Source organism: Zootoca vivipara, chromosome 5 (genome assembly GCF_963506605.1).
Source record: "Zootoca vivipara chromosome 5, rZooViv1.1, whole genome shotgun sequence".
NCBI lineage: Eukaryota > Metazoa > Chordata > Lepidosauria > Squamata > Lacertidae > Zootoca > Zootoca vivipara.
The window spans coordinates 88684852-88705197 of record NC_083280.1 but is presented as its reverse complement, the minus strand read 5'-3'; the positions used below and the strand labels follow the sequence as shown (position 1 = coordinate 88705197).

The following is a 20346-nucleotide window of genomic DNA, read 5'->3' as shown; positions in this document are numbered from 1 at the left end:
ATATGTATTCAGCTAGCTATAGTAGGAAATTCTGATTAATTGACCACGATACCGCGCAGTTTGATAGCTCTCTTTTCTTCATGTTTTGTGACCCAGCTAGATTAGATTTGCTTCCCAAGGGGAAGTTTAGTAGGCTGTAATTTGAGGTAATTAGATGTGCATAGCCTATAAAGGTTTTTTTAAAAGGAAAAAACAGGTAAAAGTAAAGGACCCCTGGATGGTTAAGTCCAGTCGAATTTGACTATGGGGTACGATGCTCATCATTGCTTTCAGGCCGAGGGAGCCGGCGTTTGTCCACAAACAACTTTTCCAGGTCATGTGGCCAACATGACTAAACTGCTTCTGGCACAATAGGACACTGTGATAGAAACCAGAGCGCATGGAAACGCCGTTTACCTTCCTACCACAGCAGTACCTATTTATCTACTTGCACTGGTGTGCTTTTGAACTGCTAGGTTGGCAGGAGCTGGGACGGAGCAATGGGAGCTCACCCCATTGTGCGGATTCGAACTGCTGACCGTATGATGATCGGCAAGCCCAAGAGGCTCAGTGGTTTAGACCAAAATGCTACCACATAGCCTGTAGGAAAACTCAGACTTGAGGGCCAATTATGCCCACCCAGGTTTCTCTCTGTGGCCTCCGGGACTCTTTCTAGGCCACATTCCTTCTCCATTCATTGTCCTTATCGTACATGGTCCTCTGCTGGAGCTAGAACAAATTTGAGACAAAACTTCTAAAAATTCTCTTCTGCGAATTCTGATGGTGAAAATAAGTGTTAACATTAACGAAATATTCAATCTGCGGCATCCAACATTTGCGTTCAGATCCCAGTAGGACTATAATATGATAGCTGGCATGGAATAGCAGCTAGCTTTTTATGAAACCTGACTTATGGCTGTGAAGGTTTGATACTATCTGACAGCAGGCAGGGAATTATAATCTGTATTTGACAGCTGCCTTGAAACAGAATCTAATAACTTTCTATGAACCGCATTCATTAATCCTAGCCATCACTACAAGCAAATTTCAAATTTTTATTCCGAAGCTGGATGTTGAATTCCAGGGTGAGGTTTCTTCATTCAAGTCCAGCTTTCAGATTTGGAGAATCTGACAAATGCTGCCCCTTTTTTATTGATTCTGATTCATCTCTAGCTTATGCATATCCCATGAGAGTGCAGGCTTCCCTTGGAGAAATTAGCAAGCCCCTCATATTCTTTTTTTAAAAAAAATTATTGAGTGTTTATTTAGTTACTATATAATAGAATATAGAATATACAAAATATAGAGTATCAAATATTTCATTTGTAGATTCCCATTTTCATCAGTACATTCCATTTTGTATCTATTTCATTAATAAACATGTGTACTGTATGAATATATAGTTTCCTTATTTCTATTATTGTGACTTCCCTCCACCACAGATGGACATCTTTTGATATATTTTTTAACTTATCATTGTGTTATATATATTAATTACCAGTGTGGTGTTAAGAGCGGTAGACTCATAATCTGGGGAACCGGGTTCGCGTCTCCCCTCTTCCACATGCAGCTGCTGGGTGACCTTGGGCTAGTCACACTTCTCTGAAGTCTTTCAGCCCCACTCACCTCATAGAGTGTTTGCTGTGGGGAAGGAAGAGAAAGGAGAATGTTAGCTGCTTTGAGACTCCTTAAAGATAAAGGGACTCCTGACCAGTCCAGTAGTGACCGACTCTAGGGTTGTGGCCCTCATCTCGCATTATTGGCCGAGGGAGCCGGTGTACAGCTTCCAGGTCATGTGGCCCGCATGACAAAGCCGCTTCTGGCAAACCAGAGGAGCGCACAGAAATGCTGTTTACTTTCCCGCTGTAGCGGTACCTATTTATCTACTTGCACTTTGACGTGCTTTCGAACTGCTAGGTGGGCAGGAGCTGGGACCGAACAACGAGAGCTCACCCCGTTACGGGGATTCGAACCGTCAACCTTCTGATCGGCAAGCCCTAGGCTCTGTGGTTTAACCCATAGCGCCACCCGTGTCCCTATTTGAGACACCTTAGGGTAATGATAAAGCGGGATATCAAATCCAAACTCCTCCTCTTCTAATCCCAAGAACAATCTTACGATAATTTTTTCTTAGCTTTACGAACTTAATCAGTGCCTATCAATAAATTTGTTTTGGAACGATGTTTTGTCATACTGTATATTCTTCCAAACAGACCCATTCCTTCTTGAGTTTCTGATTTGATTGAAGTCTAATGGCTGCTGTCATTTTGGCCAGCTCTATAAATTCACATAATTTGTTTAACCAGTCCTCTGTTGAGGGGACAATGTCCCCTTTCCAATTTTTAGCTGTTAGCAACCTGGCAGCAGCCGTGGCAAGCCCCTCATATTCGTTCTGTCTGTTCCCTCCCCTCGGTTGTTTCAGCTATCATGGGAAATCCAATATGCTGTGGCCAATCACATCCAGTCCTTGATGAAGATGGAGAAGAATCGCCAAGTGGCGTGTGGGGCTGGCATGCTGAACGCTCTTGTTGCCTCCTGCTTAGAGGTCCTGCACAATGACAACAACCCCTTGCATCTGCCTCTAATCAGACTCTTTGAGAAACTTGCGTCCCAGTCAATTGAGCCCAGTGTCTTAAGGTACTGCCTTCCAGGGGTTTTGGTAATGGAACATTATGGGTTTGTGGCCATCTCCTCTTGAGGCAAAGGGGGACTGAACCCTCTTTGCAGCTAAGATGTTTAGGAGATGCTCTGTCTGCATCAGGGGTCAGGAAACGTTTTCAGCAGGGGGCCGGTCCACTGTCCCTCAGACCTTGTGGGGGGCCGGACTATATTTTGAAAATAATAATGAATGAATTCCTATGCCCCACAAATAACCCAGAGATGCATTTTAAATAAAAGGACACACTCTATTAATGTAAAAACACGCTGATTGCCGGACCATCTGTGGGCCGGATTTAGAAGTCGATTGGGCCGGCTCTGGCTCCTGGGCCTTAGTTTGCCTACCCATGGTCTGCATGTTATGAAAAATCTGTTGTTGGAAGCACAGAAGTTGACAACCGCGTTCAGAATGGTGTCCTTTCCAGAAGATGGCATTTCTCAATTTGTGCTAATGCAAACCACGAGGCCTGAGAGCGGACCAAAGTTATTTGGCGTCCTTTCATGCTATATTTGATTAATCTGCATTTATGAAACAAATCAATAATTGCACTTTAAAGTCCAAAAGCCAACAGAACAAAAACTAAAGAAGCCTGTTATAATAATAATCTAAAACATGCTTAATTTTTCCAGCACTGCTTGCTTCGGCTACCAATTTAAGATTAGTCCCAATGGACTCCCTCGTGGCAGGAGGGGGCCTGTGGAGGGTGGACAGGGGGAATGTGGTAGACATTGGAATGGGTGCTCAAGAATAAGAATTGAAATTGGAATGAAGAAATCTGCTAAAATTAGTAAATAGAAATTATGAACAACCAGGAAGAGGGGATATGAGGAAGTCACTAAGATATTGCCAAGGGATTTAAAATAAGATGAGTGTTTTTTTCTTCCCTTTTTGGTTTTCCTATTTTTCTTTTTGTTCTTTTTTCTTCTTTTTTGTTTTCATTTTCAAGGCAATTATGGAAAACTAGTTGGGTGGATACTCGCCTCTACCTTTCCTTGCCATCCTGGGGCCTCTGGTGTCAGAGGGGCTCGGGGGGGAGGAGTGGGGTGGGGAGAAACTCAACTACATAATGGACTGCCTTCGACTGTTCTCTGTTCATGGGGCTCTCTTGTGGCAGAGGGGGGCTCGTGGAGGCGGGAGAGAAGAGGGTAGAATATGTTTATGTATGTCTTTCTTTGTTGTATAAAATCAATAAAAATTTATATATATATATATATATATATATATATATATATATATATATATATATATATATATACGATCAGTCCCAATGGATAAGCATACTTATTATAGATATAAAATGAAGCTTCCAAGTATATACACAGCTAAAATGTATATATATTTTTTGCTGGCACGTGCCTTACTTAGTAGCATGCTTAGATTTCAGATCTGGATTAGCTGAACTGAATACACTTCTCACTAAAACTGACAGGCTGAAGCTGTAGCTAAGCTATACAGTATTTAAACTAATATGTTTAGTGCAATGGAACCATGGCGTACAATTGAAGTGGCGTGTGTTGATAACTGTTTTTTGCCCTCTGACCATCTGTCACTGAGGAAGAGCAGCAACTCTGGCTCCCTCCGGAAGAGTGGAGGCAGGCAGATGTTGGCAGCTGCTATATTTTTACTGGGTTCGGCTGCCTCGCGCAAATGTTCCTGTTGCTTTTGCTTGGTCATGTGAGCCAAATCTTACTTTCTTTGACTTGCCTTTTTCAGACAGTTTCTTTGCCTCAGGACAACATGGCTGCCCGTAGCATCGGGGCCCGGTGTAAGCCCACCCACAACTTCTCTCTGTCGCAGAAGTGGCTCCTGTCATGCATCTTGGAATGAAGGTGAGTCCTGGCCAAGGAGCTATCTGACTGGCATTTTTGGGTGGGAGCTATCTGGCTTCCTGACAGTTCTTTGGCAGCAGTTGTGGTATTTCCATGGATGATGGCAACATGAAGGTAGGCTTCATGTTGCTGAAATGGATTTGCTTTTGGTCCAGTCCTTCAGGGCTTTTCTTACTTTCTTATGCCCTGCCTAATGTAACAGAGCCTATATCATACCCTCCAACATTTCTCCAATGAAAATAGGAACGTGCCGCTTTCAAAACTGCAATAGCAATTAGCTGATGTGTAGCCATGCCTGTATTAGATAAGTTACTGTCTTTTTACTTTCAAGCAAACTAGATTGAAAATAAACTGTTTTGCCATAGGGAGCGGGTGCCGCTGTGATCTAAACCACCAAGCATCTTGGGCTTGCCTGTCAGCTCCCGTTGCTCTGTCCCAACTCCTGCCAACCTCGCAGTTTGAAAGCATGCCAGTGCAAGTAGATAAATAGGTACCGCTGTGGCAGGAAAGAAAACAGCATTTTTGTGCACTCTGGCATAGCTGCCAAGTCTCCTGTTTCCCCCAGGAAATCCCTGTTTTTTCCAGCTGTTCCTAGCTGAAAAAACGGATTTTTTTTGTTTCTTCCCGGTGTATTCTGGCGCGGCAGCCATTTTGGAACTGGGTGGAGCATGCTCAGAAGCGACTTTTGATGCTGCTTTGCCCAGTTCCAAAATGGCTGCAGTGCGACTTCTGGCATGACGGCCATTTTGGAACTGGGCAAAGCAGCATCAAAAGTCACTTCTGAGCATGCTCCGCCCAGTTCCAAAATGGCGGCAGCGCTACTTCCGGTCTGCTATTTCCGGCCCGGTCCCTTATTTCTCTGACAGCAGCTCGACAGGTATACACTCTGGGCACTCATCATAGTGTTCTGTTCTGCCAGAAGTGGTTTAGTCATGCTGGCCACATAACTCGGAAAGCTGTCTGTGGACAAACGCCGGCTCCCTTGGCCTGAAATCGAGGTGAGCGCAGCACCCCATAGTCGCATTTGACTGGACTTAACCGTCCAGGGGTCCTTTACCCCCCCCCCCCTGTTATACCTTTTTACGTTCTAGGAGAACAAGAGAGAAGTTCATGGTGAGCTCTGGCACCTCTTTTTTAAAAGAAAAATAGCACTGGTTGTACAGATTAGCCCTCAGATCACAGTCCTATCTCCCAGTCGTGGAATGCTTTGCTGTGTTCCTTCAGCTACATTTCTTCTTCCTCCAGTTGCACCTCTCAGAAGTTCTCCCTTGGAGGCAGAACTCAAGATCCATAATGGAATGCATGGCACTATGTGTTTGCCGTTATAGGTTCCGAAGTCACTATAATGAACGGTTCCCCAAATCTTCATCGGGCTTCCCTGGGCTCAGACGCATCCTGGATATCCAACAGCTCCGCCGTAGCTCTCCAGGCAGCCATGAGCCTGGTCTCCATGACGACGCCACGCAGCCTGGATTCCCATCATGCCTGCCTGGCACCTTCATTTGTGGAATTTGACATGTCCCTGGAAGGATACGGGTACCACATTTGCTTGTGCTTCTCTAGCTTGGCACTAACACCCTCTGTCTTCGGCCCCGTATATTTTTCGTTCAGTTTGCAAGAATGGCACACAGTTTCATTGTGGCATTACATTACATTTCCCTCTTTTGCATTCCTGTCACTTTGCCAGCTTGCAGACAAATTGCCTATTTATGGGAACAAAACAGGTCATGGGTCAAATGCATGGCAATTCCATGGCTAAGGGTTTCTCGATTCTACCCTGTGATAATTTATAGCAGAGGTCAGCAACCTTTTTCAGCCATGGGCCGGTCCACCGTCCCTCAGACCATGTGGTAGACCGGACTATATAATTTGAAAAAAATAATAATGAACGAATTCCTATGCCCCACAAATATCTACTGAGATACCAATATTGTCTTGTCTTTCTGTGCTTTTCCAGCTGTCTGTTTCTTCCAGCATTGTCTACTGTTCTTGGCCCCAACGCTGAATCCTCCATCTTGGGAGGAACTGGAAAAGGTAAATATTTCCAGGTGAACTTAAAGTCTGGTGCAGACTGTGAGAAGGACTTAAAACTACCCACATGATCTACACCCTCCAACCATTCAGGGAGGCTTTTAATGTTTAATAGATTACTGTATTTTATTTTTGCTGTTGGAAGCCGCCTAGAGTGGCTGGGGAAACCCAGCCAGATGGGCGGGGTATAAATAATAAATTATTATTATTATTATTATTATTAGAATGTGGGGAGGGAGCTGACTGGGAAGGAGCAGGAAGCAAAGGAAGAGCAGCACCTTCTTTTTCCTGGCCATCTATCGGCTGGCACAGGGAAGCAGGTGGAGCTGTGGTGTAAACCACTGAGCCTCTGGGGCTTGCTGATCGGAAGGCTGGCGGTTCGAATCCCCACGACGGGATGAGCTCCAGTTGCTCTGTCCCAGCTCCTTCCAACCTAGCAGTTCAAAAGCACACCAGTGCAAGTAGATAAATAGGCACCGCGGCGGCAGGAAGGTAAACAGCGTTTCCGTGCGCTCTGGCTTCTGTCACAGTGTCTTGTTGCGCCAGAAGCGGTTCAGTCATGCTGGCCACATGACCCAGGAAGCTGCCTGTGGACAAACGCTGGCTCCCTTGGCCTGAAAGCAAGATGAGCGCCGCAACCCCATAGCCGCCTTTGACTGGACTTAACAGCCCAGGGGTCCTTTACCTTTTTATCGGCTGGATAATGTCTAACCGACCTCCCCAGAATTATTTGAATTAATGTACAGTCAGGATGCAAGTTGATAAATAGGGCCCCTTATGCTTCAACACCTGTAAAGTGTAGGGGAAGCATACTCAATTGGAAGCATAAGGAGCTGCCTTGTTCAATGCCAGACCATTCAGTCCAGTATTGTTGACACTGACTAGAAATGGCTCCCCAGGGTTGCAGGCAGGCATGCTTCCCAGCCTTACCTGAAGATGCCAGGGATTGAACCTGGCACCTTGTGCTCTGCCACTAAGCTATGACCCACCCCCTACACTTTACAGGTGTTAAAGCATAAGGGCCCCTATTTATCAACTTGCATCCTGACCGTACATTAATTCAAATAATTCAGGGGAGGTCATTGAAGGAGACAGGGATGGGAAGGCATGCTTCACAGGTTGATACTTTAGGGAGCACTCCTCCCCCAGCCAAGAGAATAAACCTGTTCAGTGCCCTCCAATCAGGTCCTCCACTTCTCCTGTGTGGAAAGTGAGGCTGTGCTCCCCTGACATTAAAGCTCCTGGAGGCAGACGCATTTCCTTGTGCCTCGGGATAGCTTTGCGCTACCTGCAGCCAGGACAGTCCAAGCGCATCACTATTGGTAGCACTTGACTTGCAACCTTCCTTTCTGGTTCTCTAGGCCCCAGGCCGTTCCCCCCGTTGGATGGCCTGACTTTCTCCTCCTGGTTCCTGGTCAGCAAGTTGGGCTCTGTTCACAGTGGCCACCCACTCCGGTTCCTCACGCTGGTGCGTCACATGGCGAGGACAGAAGAAGAATTTGTCTGCTTTGCCGTGAGCTTTTCTCCCGTGGATGGTTGCCTGACCATCTCCACTGAGGAAGTGACATTCCAGGCCCTAGGTAAGGCCTGTGTAGGGTCAGGGTCAGGGCCCATGAGCGGCCCATGAGTGGAAAATGCAAAAGAAATAAGCTTGCTAAGATGTTTAAGACTGAATCAGATAAGTGCTGGAGATGCAAAAAGGTGGAGGGAACGTTCTTTCATATGTGGTGGACCTGTCAAAGGGTAAAAGTGTATTAGGAAATAATCCACAATGAATTGCAGTCACTGAGGAATCCTAATATTCACTGACAATAAATAGGAATCAAGTGCTTTCATGGCATCTAGTACTTTTGTTGGAATGTTTACACGCTTGTATTTGTTGTGAATGACTTGCTAGCTTCTGCCGTTGCAGACATGATGGAACCTGAATTTGGAGACCTTGGGCGGTCCTCTGCCTTATCTCAAGTCCAGTTCAGATGCGCCAACCTGCTAGTGACCAGGCAGTGGCACCATCTGGCGGTGACCGTGGCAAAAGAAACGAAACAGACCTGCACCACTTCAGCCTATGTCAACGGGCAGAGAGTTGGCTCTGCGAAGGTAATCACTTTGTGCTCAGCTGAGATTGGCCCAGGGCTTATCCACGCTGCCTCTCGCCCCGCTGCTTTCTTCCCGGAAAAAACTTCTCGATTGGAGCAAAGGGCAATTTAGATAATAATAATAATAATAATAATAATAATAATAATAATAATAATAATTTTATTTATACCCCGCCCTTCCCAGTCAAGACCGGGCTCAGGGCGGCTAACAACAAAAATAATCAACGCAGGTATGAAAGAAACAATTCAATTAAAATGCAGATTAATACAAATGTTAAAATTCCATTTTAAAATTAAAATTCTACAAGTAAGATAAAACCATTATAAGATAAAACCTTAGGGGAGGGTAACCCCGGGGTCAGACTGCATCAGTCCGAAGGCTAAGCGGAACAGCCCTGTCTTGCAGGCCCTACGAAAAGATGACAAATCCCACAGGGCCCTAGTCTCCTGAGACAGAGCATTCCACCAGGTCGGGGCCAGTACTGAGAAGGCCCTGGTCCTGGTCCTGGTCGAGTATGTTATTATTTGTGGACCTTAATGTCCTCTGAGGGACATACCGGGAGAGGCGGTCCCGTAGGTACGAGGGTCCTAAGCCGCATAAGGCCTTAAAGATCAAAACCAGCACCTTAAACTTGATCCTGTACTCCACCGGGAGCCAGTGCAGCTGGTAAAGCACTGGATGAATGTGATCCCGCGGCTGGGACCCCGTAAGGAGTCACGCCGTGGCATTCTGCACCCGCTGGAGTTTCTGGGTCAGTTTCAAGGGCAGCCCCGTGTAGAGCGAGTTACAACAATCAGGTCTAGAGGTGACCATCGCATGGATCACTGGCCAGATCGGGTTGAGTAAGGTAGGGGACCAACTGCTTAATGCGGCAGAGATGGAATCCTCCCCCTCCCCCCAGATCACCATGTGTTCCAATCAGGGGGCAATCTAGGGGGCTCCCGAGGGTCCGAGGTTGTCCCTCAGTCCTGCTTTCTGACTGGCTCCTCCATCCTTTGGCTAGAACTTGCTCACGGCCAGTGTTGGCAGGGTGGCCACTCACAAAACTGAATGCTCCTACAAAAATAAAAATAAAACCCTAGAAAATTAGATATCGAAGAGAAGGGTTCTCGCCTAGCCTAGATCTGAGTTCCAGGGGAAGGTGACTGAGCTACTGTCACAGCACTGCCCAGCAGCACTTTGAGAGGAGAGAGGGAGGAGGCTGGGCAGGAACAGCTGGAAGGAGAAGGACAGGAAATGGCAGGAAGCAACCACGGAGTGAAAGGGCTCGCGGATGTTGAGCTGGAGCCCCAAGACCGCTCCACCAGCTTGGGAACATAAGGGGAGGCTACCCAGGTCGTCGGCAAGGGCATAGCTGCCAAGTCTCCCGTTTTCCCCGGGAAACCCCCGTTTTTACTTACCTTTTCCCGGTGGTCCCCCGTATCACTTCATCTCCCGTTTTTCTCCGTTATTTTCTCCTGCCGGTGGCCATTTTTTTCCTTTCTGATTTGCCCTTCTATGGGCACAAAAAATGGCTGCTGCCGGCTTCAAAGGTCGCATCTACGCATGACTGGAAGTGCGTAGCTGTGACTTTCGGTGGTGGCGACGGCCATTTTGGTGCCCATAGATGGGTGGGACAACACCGGAAGTTGTGTCGACGTACTTTCGGTCATGCACAGAAGCTACTTTTGAAGCCGCCGGCGGCCATTTTGGGTGCCCATAGAAGGGCAAAGCGACACCGGAAGTTACGTTGACGCAACTTCCGGTGTCACACGGCTGCCGGTCCCGGATTCTGCAGTCCGGGACTTGGAAGGTAAGCAAGTGAGAGGTGGGAGTTGAAATGTAGAAAGCAGAGGGGGAGATTAGGGGCTCCCTAAGCTTTTATGTTGGAGGAAAAAGCCGCCAAAAGTTCCTTCCCGGATCTGAGTACGACAGTACGGATGGCTGAATGATGTCTGCTGCCTTTGTACATATGTAAAGAAAGACTGAAATATGTATAGCTCAGAGTAATCAGCACCATTTCTTGCGAAGAGCACCACTAGTCTTAGGTAAAGGTAAAGGGACCCCTGACCATTAGGTCCAGTCGTGACCGACTCTGGGGTTGCGCGCTCATCTTGCATTATTGGCCGAGGGAGCCGGCGTATAGCTTCCAGGTCATGTGGCCAGCATGACAAAGCCGCTTCTGGCAAACCAGAGCAGCACATGGAAACGCCGTTTACCTTCCCGCTGTAGCGGTTCCTATTTATCTACTTGCATTTTGACGTGCTTTCGAACTGCTAGGTTAGCAGGAGCTGGGACCAAGCAACGGGAGCTCACCCCGTCACAGGGATTCGAACCGCCGACCTTCTGATCAGCAAGCCCTAGGCTCAGTGGTTTAACCACAGCGCCACCTGGGTCCACTAGTCTTACAGCTACCCAAATGTAGCATAGTCATTCAGCAGTTCCTTTTCCCCCCTGCTGCAGATGCACTACATCCAGCCTCTCCCAGGGAGCTTTGTCTCCATGGACCCATCTTCCTTTATCGATGTCTACGGTTATGTGGCTACCCCGCGGATTTGGAAACAGAAGAGCTCCTTGACTTGGTGCCAGGGCCCGATGCATTTGTTTGAAGAAGCTCTCTCCGTGGGAACTCTGCAACGTATTGCCAGCCTTGGTCCAAGATACTGCAGCAACTTCCAAGCGGTGGGGTTTAAAGGTAAAAGCTGTCCCCGCAGCCACTTTTTCACCACTGTTTTAAAGGTTTCCACCAGAAGAGAAAGAGAGCTCCATTTGGCTGAGTGCCTGCCCTCTGTATAGGCTATGCCAGGCATGTCCAAGTGGTTCTGTTCCTGCTTGGCAGGGGGTTGGACTGGATGGCCCTTGTGGTCTCTTCCAACTCTATGATTCTATGATCGTGATCTACCGGTCGATTGCGGGGCCTCTGTGGTCGGTCCTGGTCGGTCCCGATCGATCACACACACCCCAAACGGGGAGGGGAGCGAAAATAATGGGGGAATTCATCAACTTTGGCTCTGTAAAAAGAGCTCAACTATTTTGGTGTAGCCTCCCCCCAAAAGTTCAACAACTTTGGTCAATCCAATGGGTAGATCACTGCCAGTTTTTTTTATATAGTGGGAGTAGATCGCAGTCTCTTGGGAGATGGACATGCCTGTGCTATACCTTGCCCTGGGCAGGAAAGTGCTGAGCCCCCACAGGTCAGGAAAAGGCCAGAGGCTTAAAAATGCAATTGACTTTTTTTGGGGGGGTAAATTTATTTATTTGGGTTTTTCAAATTAAATTTTTTACAACATATGAATGGGGAAGGATGGGGTGGGATATATTCTAATAACCAATGCTGGAGGGAATGGTTTCTTTATCACCTAAATGATTGCTTTGCCCTCACACTGAGAGTATGCCATCTCCTTGCGTTGTCCTTAGGCGCAAGCTCTTGTAGTAGTGTACTGACTGCAGCCTTGGTAGCACAGGAGAAGATTTCATTTGGAATCAACGTCATGAACTCATCTTACACCACGATCAAAAATATAAAAGACTTCTATGGCGAGGTGGATGGTCGCCTGATCGCTAAAGAGGTTAGTTAGTGCCTTTTGGCCTCTTGCTGAGCAGTGAAATGAGAGATTTTTTTTTTTTACAATTTCACAGAACACAGGAGGCTGTAGGATAACCCACCACAGAAGAGGTCCCTTAAAGAGAGAGCACTGTGGCCGAACGAGGCATAACTCTTATTCTAAAAATGTAGCCAGTTAGCTTGTTTGAAGGCCCAAGTAAATTGATGCTGCTTTGAACATCTAGCAAATTCAGCCATGGGTCTGTCATTGTTCTAAAAAAGGAGACTTTCCCAGAAATCTTTAGGCCTGAGTGAAAGCTGGCAGTTCTCAAAGTCTGACCTGAAGCAGTTTGACCCAAAGTCATGTTTGTTTGTTTGTTTGTTTGTTTGCTTGCTTGCTTTTTCTTCAGGGAGAAAGCCAGAAGCCTGGGCACAAAACAGGGTTGGGGGGCTTCTCTTCTAAAATTTAAACTGCACATTTTTTGAGCATCTGAATCTACTGTTTTTATAAACACACAGGAAAGCGGGTAATGAACATGCACTACTAGAGCATCGTTAGAAAAACATGATGTGGTGGGGTTGGTCTTGATGACACCCCCCCCCCCATGTTCCCTTCCAGTGTGGTGTAGTGGTTAAGAGCGGTAGACTCGTAATCTGGGGAACCGGGTTCGTGTCTCCGCTCCTCCACATGCAGCTGCTGGGTGACCTTGGGCTAGTCACACTTCTCTGAAGTCTCTCAGCCCCACCCACCTCACAGAGTGTTTGTTGTGGGGGAGGAAGGGAAAGGAGAATGTTAGCCGCTTTGAGACTCCTTCGGGTAGTGATAAAGCGGGATATCAAATCCAAACTCCTCCCCTTCTTCTTCTTCTTCTTCTTCTTCTTCTTCTTCTTCTTCTTCTTCTTCTTCTTCTTCTTCTTCTTCTTCTTCTTCTTCTTCTTCTTCTTCTTCTTTGAGCTATAGCTCCTTCTCTAAAAGTGTAGACTTGGGGTATATGTATATACAGGTATATATATTCTTGTAATTGCTTTGAGCTGCTAGACTTGCTCCAAAAGGCATCACATTTGAGCTCTGAGGTCACAACCCCCGAGCCTCTGGTTCTGAGCCTCAGGCATCCTGACTACCACATATGAGACAAGGAGACTACAACAGCGCATTAGGTCCTAATGCAGCCTGTGTATTGCAAATCAAACTCTTCCCCACTTCACATGACTTAGAATCATAGAGTTGGAAGAGACCACAAGGGCCATCCAGTCCAACCCCCTGCCGAGCAGGAAACACCATCAAAGCATTCTTGACATATGCCTGTCAAGCCTCTGCTTAAAGACCTCCAAAGAAGGAGACTCCACCACACTCCTTGGTAGCAAATTCCACTGCCGAACAGCTCTTACTGTCAGGAAGTTCTTCCTAATGTTTAGGTGGGATCTTCTTTCTTGTAGTTTGAATCCATTGCTCCGTGTCCGCTTCTCTGGAGCAGCAGAAAACAACCTTTCTCCCTCCTCCATATGACATCCTTTCATATATTTGAACATGGCTATCATATCACCCCTTAACCTTCTCTTCTCCAGGCTTAACATACCCAGCTCCCTAAGCCATTCCTCATAAGGCATCGTTTCCAGGACTTACCAGAGGCAGAAGCGGTGACCTGGGAGGCTGAATAAAGTGTGCAGGTTTTGCAAAGGCATTAGGCACTCCTGAATGTGCTCTGTTCATGAAGGGAAGCCGAGCGCCACAGGAGCCGTAGTCCCGCTGAGGCATCCATGCATGCCAATAACATCAGTGTGGTGTTGAAAGCATTTGCCAACCTCTGCAAGATCCTAGCAAGGCCTTTAAGCCTACAGTGGTACCTTGGGTTAAGTACTTAATTGGTTCCGGGGTGCCATCCACACCCCGAAAAGTACTTAACCCGAGCGGCGATGGCGCGCGTGTGCGAAGTGTGCAGAACGCTTCTGCGCATGCACGCGCGGCGGAACCCGGAAGTAAACACTTCCAGGTCCGCCGCGTACTTAACCTGAAAGTACGCAACCTAAAGCGTACTTAACCCGAGGTATGACTGTGTACTGGCATCTTGGAAAATAGTCCAGAACATTTAAGCTATTTCCTTATAGGACCAGAGTAGTCAACGGCTCTGAATTTCTCCATCATATGGCATTCAAGAGGTCCCCCCCCCCCAAAAATATTATTATCCTTGTTGTTTACCTGCCTTGTGTGACACAATAACTTGCTGTATTTTTCAGCTGGAGCTCTCTTCCCGTGACAGCACAACGCCAGTTTTCATGTCTCGAAATACTGCAGGGAAACTTGCAGGTCCCTTAAGAACTATTGGATCAGTTGCTGTAGGCTTGTACGGTAAGCAGAAATGATGGCCATGAACAGTGAAATATGTTAAGAAGTATAGCCTAACTAACTAACTAACTAACTAAAATAAAGAAGTCTGACCAGAAGGAGGGCTGTAGGACCGAAGGCCCTTTAAACATCGCCACAAATCACGTGAAAGCCTTTTTCATTTGGTGGGTGACTACAGGTGGCAGGGGTCTTTCCCACTGAATTAGCACACAAACATTTTTTTGCTGCACCAATTCTGTGGTCAGGACAACACAGGATTGGCCGACGCCCCAACCACCCCTGGACCAATGGGGACAAGCGGCTGGATTGTAATTCTTTAGTGGTGAAGCTCTCTGCTACATCAGCTCCTAATGTGCAAGCGATAAGCAATAACACTTCCCGCTAACTAGCTGTCTAGGCAAACTGTGACTGCAGACCCATGACCCCCCCCCATACCCACCCCCACTTTTTTTGGGGGGGGGGACGTGCCTTTCCTTGACAGCTGAAAGCTGCAAGTCCAGGTCACCTAACTCTTCCTCTTACCCTATGCAGATCACTAAAAATTTTTTTTGTTTTTTTGGTAGCTAGGACAATGTTTCATAGGCTCTTGCTGCATATGTAATTTCCCAAAGCACTCATAAGGAGGAATTTACCAATACAATCAATGAACATTTTGATAGTGGGAGCTGAGCTGTGCTGTCTGAGCGCTGGTACTTTTTGCAAAGTTTCTAATGACAGCTTTGGCTATGTGCAAAGATTTTGTGTTAGTGTCACATAGGTACATTCTCTTTCTATTCATTTATTAGTTTTTGTTGGCGGGTGAGAGAACTTGGAGGCCCCTTTAACTTGTTTCCTTCCTGTAACTACATTGTTAGAAAGATGGACAATTGTATGTAATAAAGAAACCTGATTCTGCTGCTGGGCTTTCCAATCCTTTTTTTCTCTCCTTGTTGCTTTCTGTGTTTTTGATTTCCCCCCCTGAATGGGACTACAGTGAGTTTGCCTCCTCACTTTATTCTCACTTTATTATTGCCTTCCTTACAGGGACCCGGGTGTTCCAGTCCTGCCCAGCAGCTGTCAGTCTGAACTACATAGGAGGCCCTGCTATTATGCTGGGTCTCCTTGCCATGGCCCACGATGACCACACTGTGTACGCTGCTGTCAAAGTCTTGCACTCCGTTCTCTGCAGCAGTGCAATGAGCGAAAATCTAATGAGACAGATTGGTGGGTACCAGGTGAGATGCTAAGTCCTTTTCCACAGCAACCATACCTACCAAGTTCGTGTGGGAGAATTAAGGGACCGGACCGGAAGTAGCAGACCGGAAGTAGCTACTGGAACTGGGCGGAGCATGCTCAGAAGCGACTTATGATGCTGCTTTGCCCAGTTCCAAAATGGCCGCCGCACCAGAAGTCGCACTGCAGCCATTTTGGAACTGGGCAGAGCTGCATCAAAAGTCGCTTCTGAGCATGCTCCGCCCAGTTCCAAAATGGCCGCTGCGCCAGAATAAACCGGGGGGAAACAAAAAAAAATCCGTTTTTTCAGCTGAGAACAGCTAGAAAAACGGGGGTTTCCCGGGGAATACGGGAGACTTGGCAGCTATGACAGCAACAGTGGTCTCCCTTATCATTCACATGGTGCTTTTCTCCAAAGTCTTTTGAAGCCTTGAGATAGATTTCTCCAAACCTCACTCAAAAGATGAACATTCGTAGATTAAAATTATATGAATGAATCGATTGAATGCTGTGTTGTAATTGTTTTTTAAAAAATGGATTATTATTTTTTTGAAATCATTTTTATTTGGCTTTACAAATACAAAGTTATATGGATCCAAATACAATGCCTTGCGCGGCGAAAAACTCGCAAGACGAAAGCATTTTGCGATGTTTTTGGTGACTCGCAAGACGAAGTTTTTCGGCGGGGTGTTTTTTTTTTTTTGCTGCGGCAAACCGCGCTTCTCAAAACGAAATTATCGCAAGACGAAGTGACTCGTGGAACGAATAACTTTCGTCTTGCAAGGCGCCACTGTACAGAGATTCCTCTGAACCTTGCGACTTCTCCCCACCCCCTCCATGGGGTCCCATTTTGAATATTTACAACTGTGACTGCAGACCTGTGCCCCCCATACCCACCCGCACTCTTTGGGGGCACCTGCCTCTCCCTTTTTAGCGTATTCTTCCATACTCTAACTTTTATATCAATCCACATTGTCCATGGTATTTGTTACACTGCAAGCAGGGAGGTGTCTCAACAGCCTCGAGCCTTCGTGATTCAGTGGGATTAAAATAAAAGACATAACGAGTGTGTTAAATATATGTAGGATGAAATAATGTGGAAACAGCTTTTGATGGTTCATTTAGTAATGGTTGTGGGGAGCAGTGTCTGACCTTTGTCATACTTCAGGGGTTCCTCAATGAATAACCCCCTATTTGTCTAGGAGTAGACAAATTTGTCAATATTTCTGTTTCCCATTTTTCCAATCATAAGTTTGCCCCATTTCCACATCAATTTGCAATTTTTAAAAAATAAAGTTCTCACAAAAATTATTGACATTTTAGTGCACATTCCCCCCCGATGTGCATATTTGTGGATGTAATTTTTCCAGATATATATCTTTTTGCTATCAGTTCTTTCTAGTGTACTGCATTTTTATATCCACTTTCTCCTGATTGAAGCATTTTTGTTCTACATTTTTTTTGGGGGGGCGGGGCGGTTGAGAACTGCATTGCAAAATTCATATATTGTTTCAGGAAGCGTGAATGAGGTCGGTCTGCATTAAAACTGTGAACCAAACTGAATTCCTCCTCCTTCCATATGCAGCTCCTGGCATACCTGTTGAAAAGAAAGATCCATTTGTTAAACAGCAGAATTCTGCAACTCGTCTTCGCCATTGCGGGCATTACTGAGATCAGCCTGGAGGCCCCCACCATCAAGAACTTGGAGGCATTCCAGCATATTGTCTGCTGCTTTGAGGTAAAGATGCCAAATCTCTTTCATAGTGGGGGTTTGGGGGGGGGGCTTCTCCCTCTCTATAGAAAGAAATCTCATTCCCTATAAGCCTCATTGAGTGAGGTTGATGACCTGAGTCCAGGTTGCACCATTTTGGTCAGCATGCAAAGTTTACCTAATGAACGGAACACAAGCATAGGTTTCCATCTAGACAACTAGATGTGAGTGAGAAAGGGGCAACCCCAGACCTGACATGCTAGTTTTCTATGCACAGGTGATGATTTTTTATGGAGCAACATGCAATTAAGTTTGTCAGCTTTGCCATGCATGCCAAATCCTAAACATGTGTCAACCAGGCATCTATAGGGGGACAGGATGCGGGTGGCGCTGTGGTCTAAACCACTGAGCCTCATGGGCTTGCCGATCGGAAGGTCAGCATTTCGAATCCCTGCAACGGAGTGAGCTCCCGTTGCTCGGCCCCAGCTCCTGCCAACCTAGCAGTGTGAAAGCATGCCAGTGTAAGTAGATAAATACCCGGTAGGTACCACTGCAGTGGGGAGGTAAACGGCATTTCCGTGCACTCTGGTTTTGTCATGGTGTTCCGTAGCACCATAAGTGGTTTAGTCATGTTGGCCACATGACCTGGAAAGCTGTCTGTGGACAAACGCCGGCTCCCTCAGCCTGAAAGCGAGAAGAGCGCTGCAACCCCATAGCTGCCTTTGACTGGATGTAACCACCATGGGGTCCTTTACCTTTTTTTTTTTACCTGTAGGGGGCAGTTATTATTTTTCCTGTTTCGGCATACTGTCACCCTTGCTACAGTTAGCAGATGAACCATCATCACCATATCTTCTTTTTGTGCAATATCTTGATGGTAGATTACCGTGTTTCTCCAAAAATAAGACACCGTCTTATATTTATTTTTCCTCAAAAAAACCCCACGGTGGCTTATTTTCAGGGGATGTCTTATTATTATTATTATTATTATTATTATTATTATTATTATTATTAAGTATGGTACAGTTTAACAGTTTAACCTACAAGGTTAAACTGCCTATCACTATGGCTTATTTTCGGGGTATGGCTTATTTTCGGGGTATGGCCTATTTTCGGAGAAACACGGTAGCCAAATGGCATTGCCAAGACTGAGTTCCAGTATGCCTGCATTTTTGTTCATGTCCGCATAATCTGAGATATGTTGGTTACAGTCATTTTACATCTGCCTCACTGATCTGTTGTTTCTGGATTGGTACCGCTCAAAGTCTGATTGCGGCCAGGTTTGTTATACCGGTATTCCAACTGACATTTCGAAATTCAGAAGGGGAAGATAAGCAGCTCAATTTTTAACACCTCTTTCTACCTGTAAAATGGGCACACTGCAGAAACAAACTTCCTCTCCTTATGCTTTGGAAGGATTCTTCATATGCCACAGACGTTCGAGTTCAACACATTGTTAACCTAGGATGGGATTCTCGGTTGCGCACCTAACATGCCACTCAAAAGTTCTGAGTGTTGTTCCTTTTGGCTTTCAGCTTTGGTGCCGTGCCCCTGAAAATATGGAGATTTCTCTCTTTGAACACCTAACAGAAATCCTACAAACTTCAAGGTATGTGGGCTGGGCAGCATGTTCATGGAGCCTGGAATCAGGGGCTAAACACATGCAACACATTTTGTGGGATAAAGGTGCAGCCACAAAATTTGTTCAAATTCAGCCACTGCAAACTTCCAGTCATGCACATTTCCTCCATTCAGTTAAACTCAGCTGTTGTTCGTGGAGCAAAGGGGAAGGCCTGAAACATTAAAAGACTGGTAGTTGTTTTCCTCTTTGACATCTGTTGGGAGGGTGTTCTACAGGGCAGGTGCCACCACCGAGAAGGCCCTCTGCCTAGTTCCCTGCAACTTGGCTTCTTGCAACGAGGGAACCGCCAGAAGGCCCTCGGTGCTGGACCTCAGTGTCCGGGCAGAATGATGGAAGTGGAGACGCTCCTTCAGGTATACTGGACCGAGGCCATTTAGGGCTTTAAAGGTCAGCACCAACACTTCGAATTGTGCTCGGAAACGTACTGGGAGCCAATGTAGATCTTTCAAGACCAGTGTTATGTGGTCTTGGCGGCCGCTCCCAGTCACCAGTCTAGCTGCCGCATACCATGCTAGGTGGACCTTAGGGCCAAACTACCCATTAAATGAAATTCAAACAGTTTTTAGTTTGAAAGAAAAGCAGCTGGGTGAAGTCCCACTATGAAACATGGTCCCATGCTAGTTTCCCACTGGAAATTACTCTCCTATATTGCTATTTGTCCCCCGAAGTGCTGTTTACTGCCAAGGATATGGTCAAGGGCAAATAGCAGGTGGGGACGCTGATCTTAATAATAATAATAATAATAATAATAATAATAATAATAATAATAATAAATTTTTATTTATACCCCGCCCTCCCCAGTCAAAAACTGGGCTCAGGGCGGCTGACACCAACAGAATTACAATAAAACATAAAAACAATTGATTAAAATACAGATTAAAATACAGTATTAAAATTTAAAGTGTTCATGAATGGAGATAAAGGATTCATGTGGCTATTGTTACTTCAGAACATAACCGGAAGCTTAAGAGTGCTTTTAAAAATGCATGTTTACTATAATTTGTAGCTTCACACTTAAACAGACCCCGTGGGATATGTTCTTAAGGGCATATTCAGGAACATTGAACAGATATCAGGTATGCCTTACAACTGCCAAGAAATCTCAAGTACGCACTCTTCTTTTGTAATTTCAAAACATATTGGAGACCTGTGAATTCTATTTCCTTCTCATTAAAAGGTCTTCCAGGATCCTGATAATGTTTTCTTCTGACTTTTCTAAGAAAAGCATTTATTTCCACTGACGTACAGCTCCAGAAATCAATACTTTTGTTTGATTTGAACTCTCTTAAGTCAGGGCAAATATCAAAGAAGAGTTATGG

At 46.0% G+C, this 20346-nt stretch overlaps 1 protein-coding gene across 4 annotated transcripts in view; it reads left to right on the top strand.

The window, feature by feature from the left end:
* The window catches only part of WDFY4 (WDFY family member 4), a 173296-nt gene that overhangs the window by 45373 nt on the left and 107577 nt on the right, over positions 1-20346 (top strand). For all 4 annotated transcript variants that reach the window (XM_060275113.1, XM_060275114.1, XM_060275115.1 and 1 more), the window contains exons 14-25: positions 2402-2616; positions 4352-4467; positions 5796-6003; positions 6425-6501; positions 7860-8078; positions 8411-8595; positions 11038-11269; positions 11992-12143; positions 14354-14465; positions 15486-15676; positions 17260-17412; positions 18921-18994. In XM_060275113.1, coding sequence (XP_060131096.1) covers positions 2402-2616; positions 4352-4467; positions 5796-6003; positions 6425-6501; positions 7860-8078; positions 8411-8595; positions 11038-11269; positions 11992-12143; positions 14354-14465; positions 15486-15676; positions 17260-17412; positions 18921-18994 — 1934 coding nt within the window. The remainder of the gene's footprint in view (positions 1-2401; positions 2617-4351; positions 4468-5795; positions 6004-6424; positions 6502-7859; positions 8079-8410; positions 8596-11037; positions 11270-11991; positions 12144-14353; positions 14466-15485; positions 15677-17259; positions 17413-18920; positions 18995-20346) is intronic.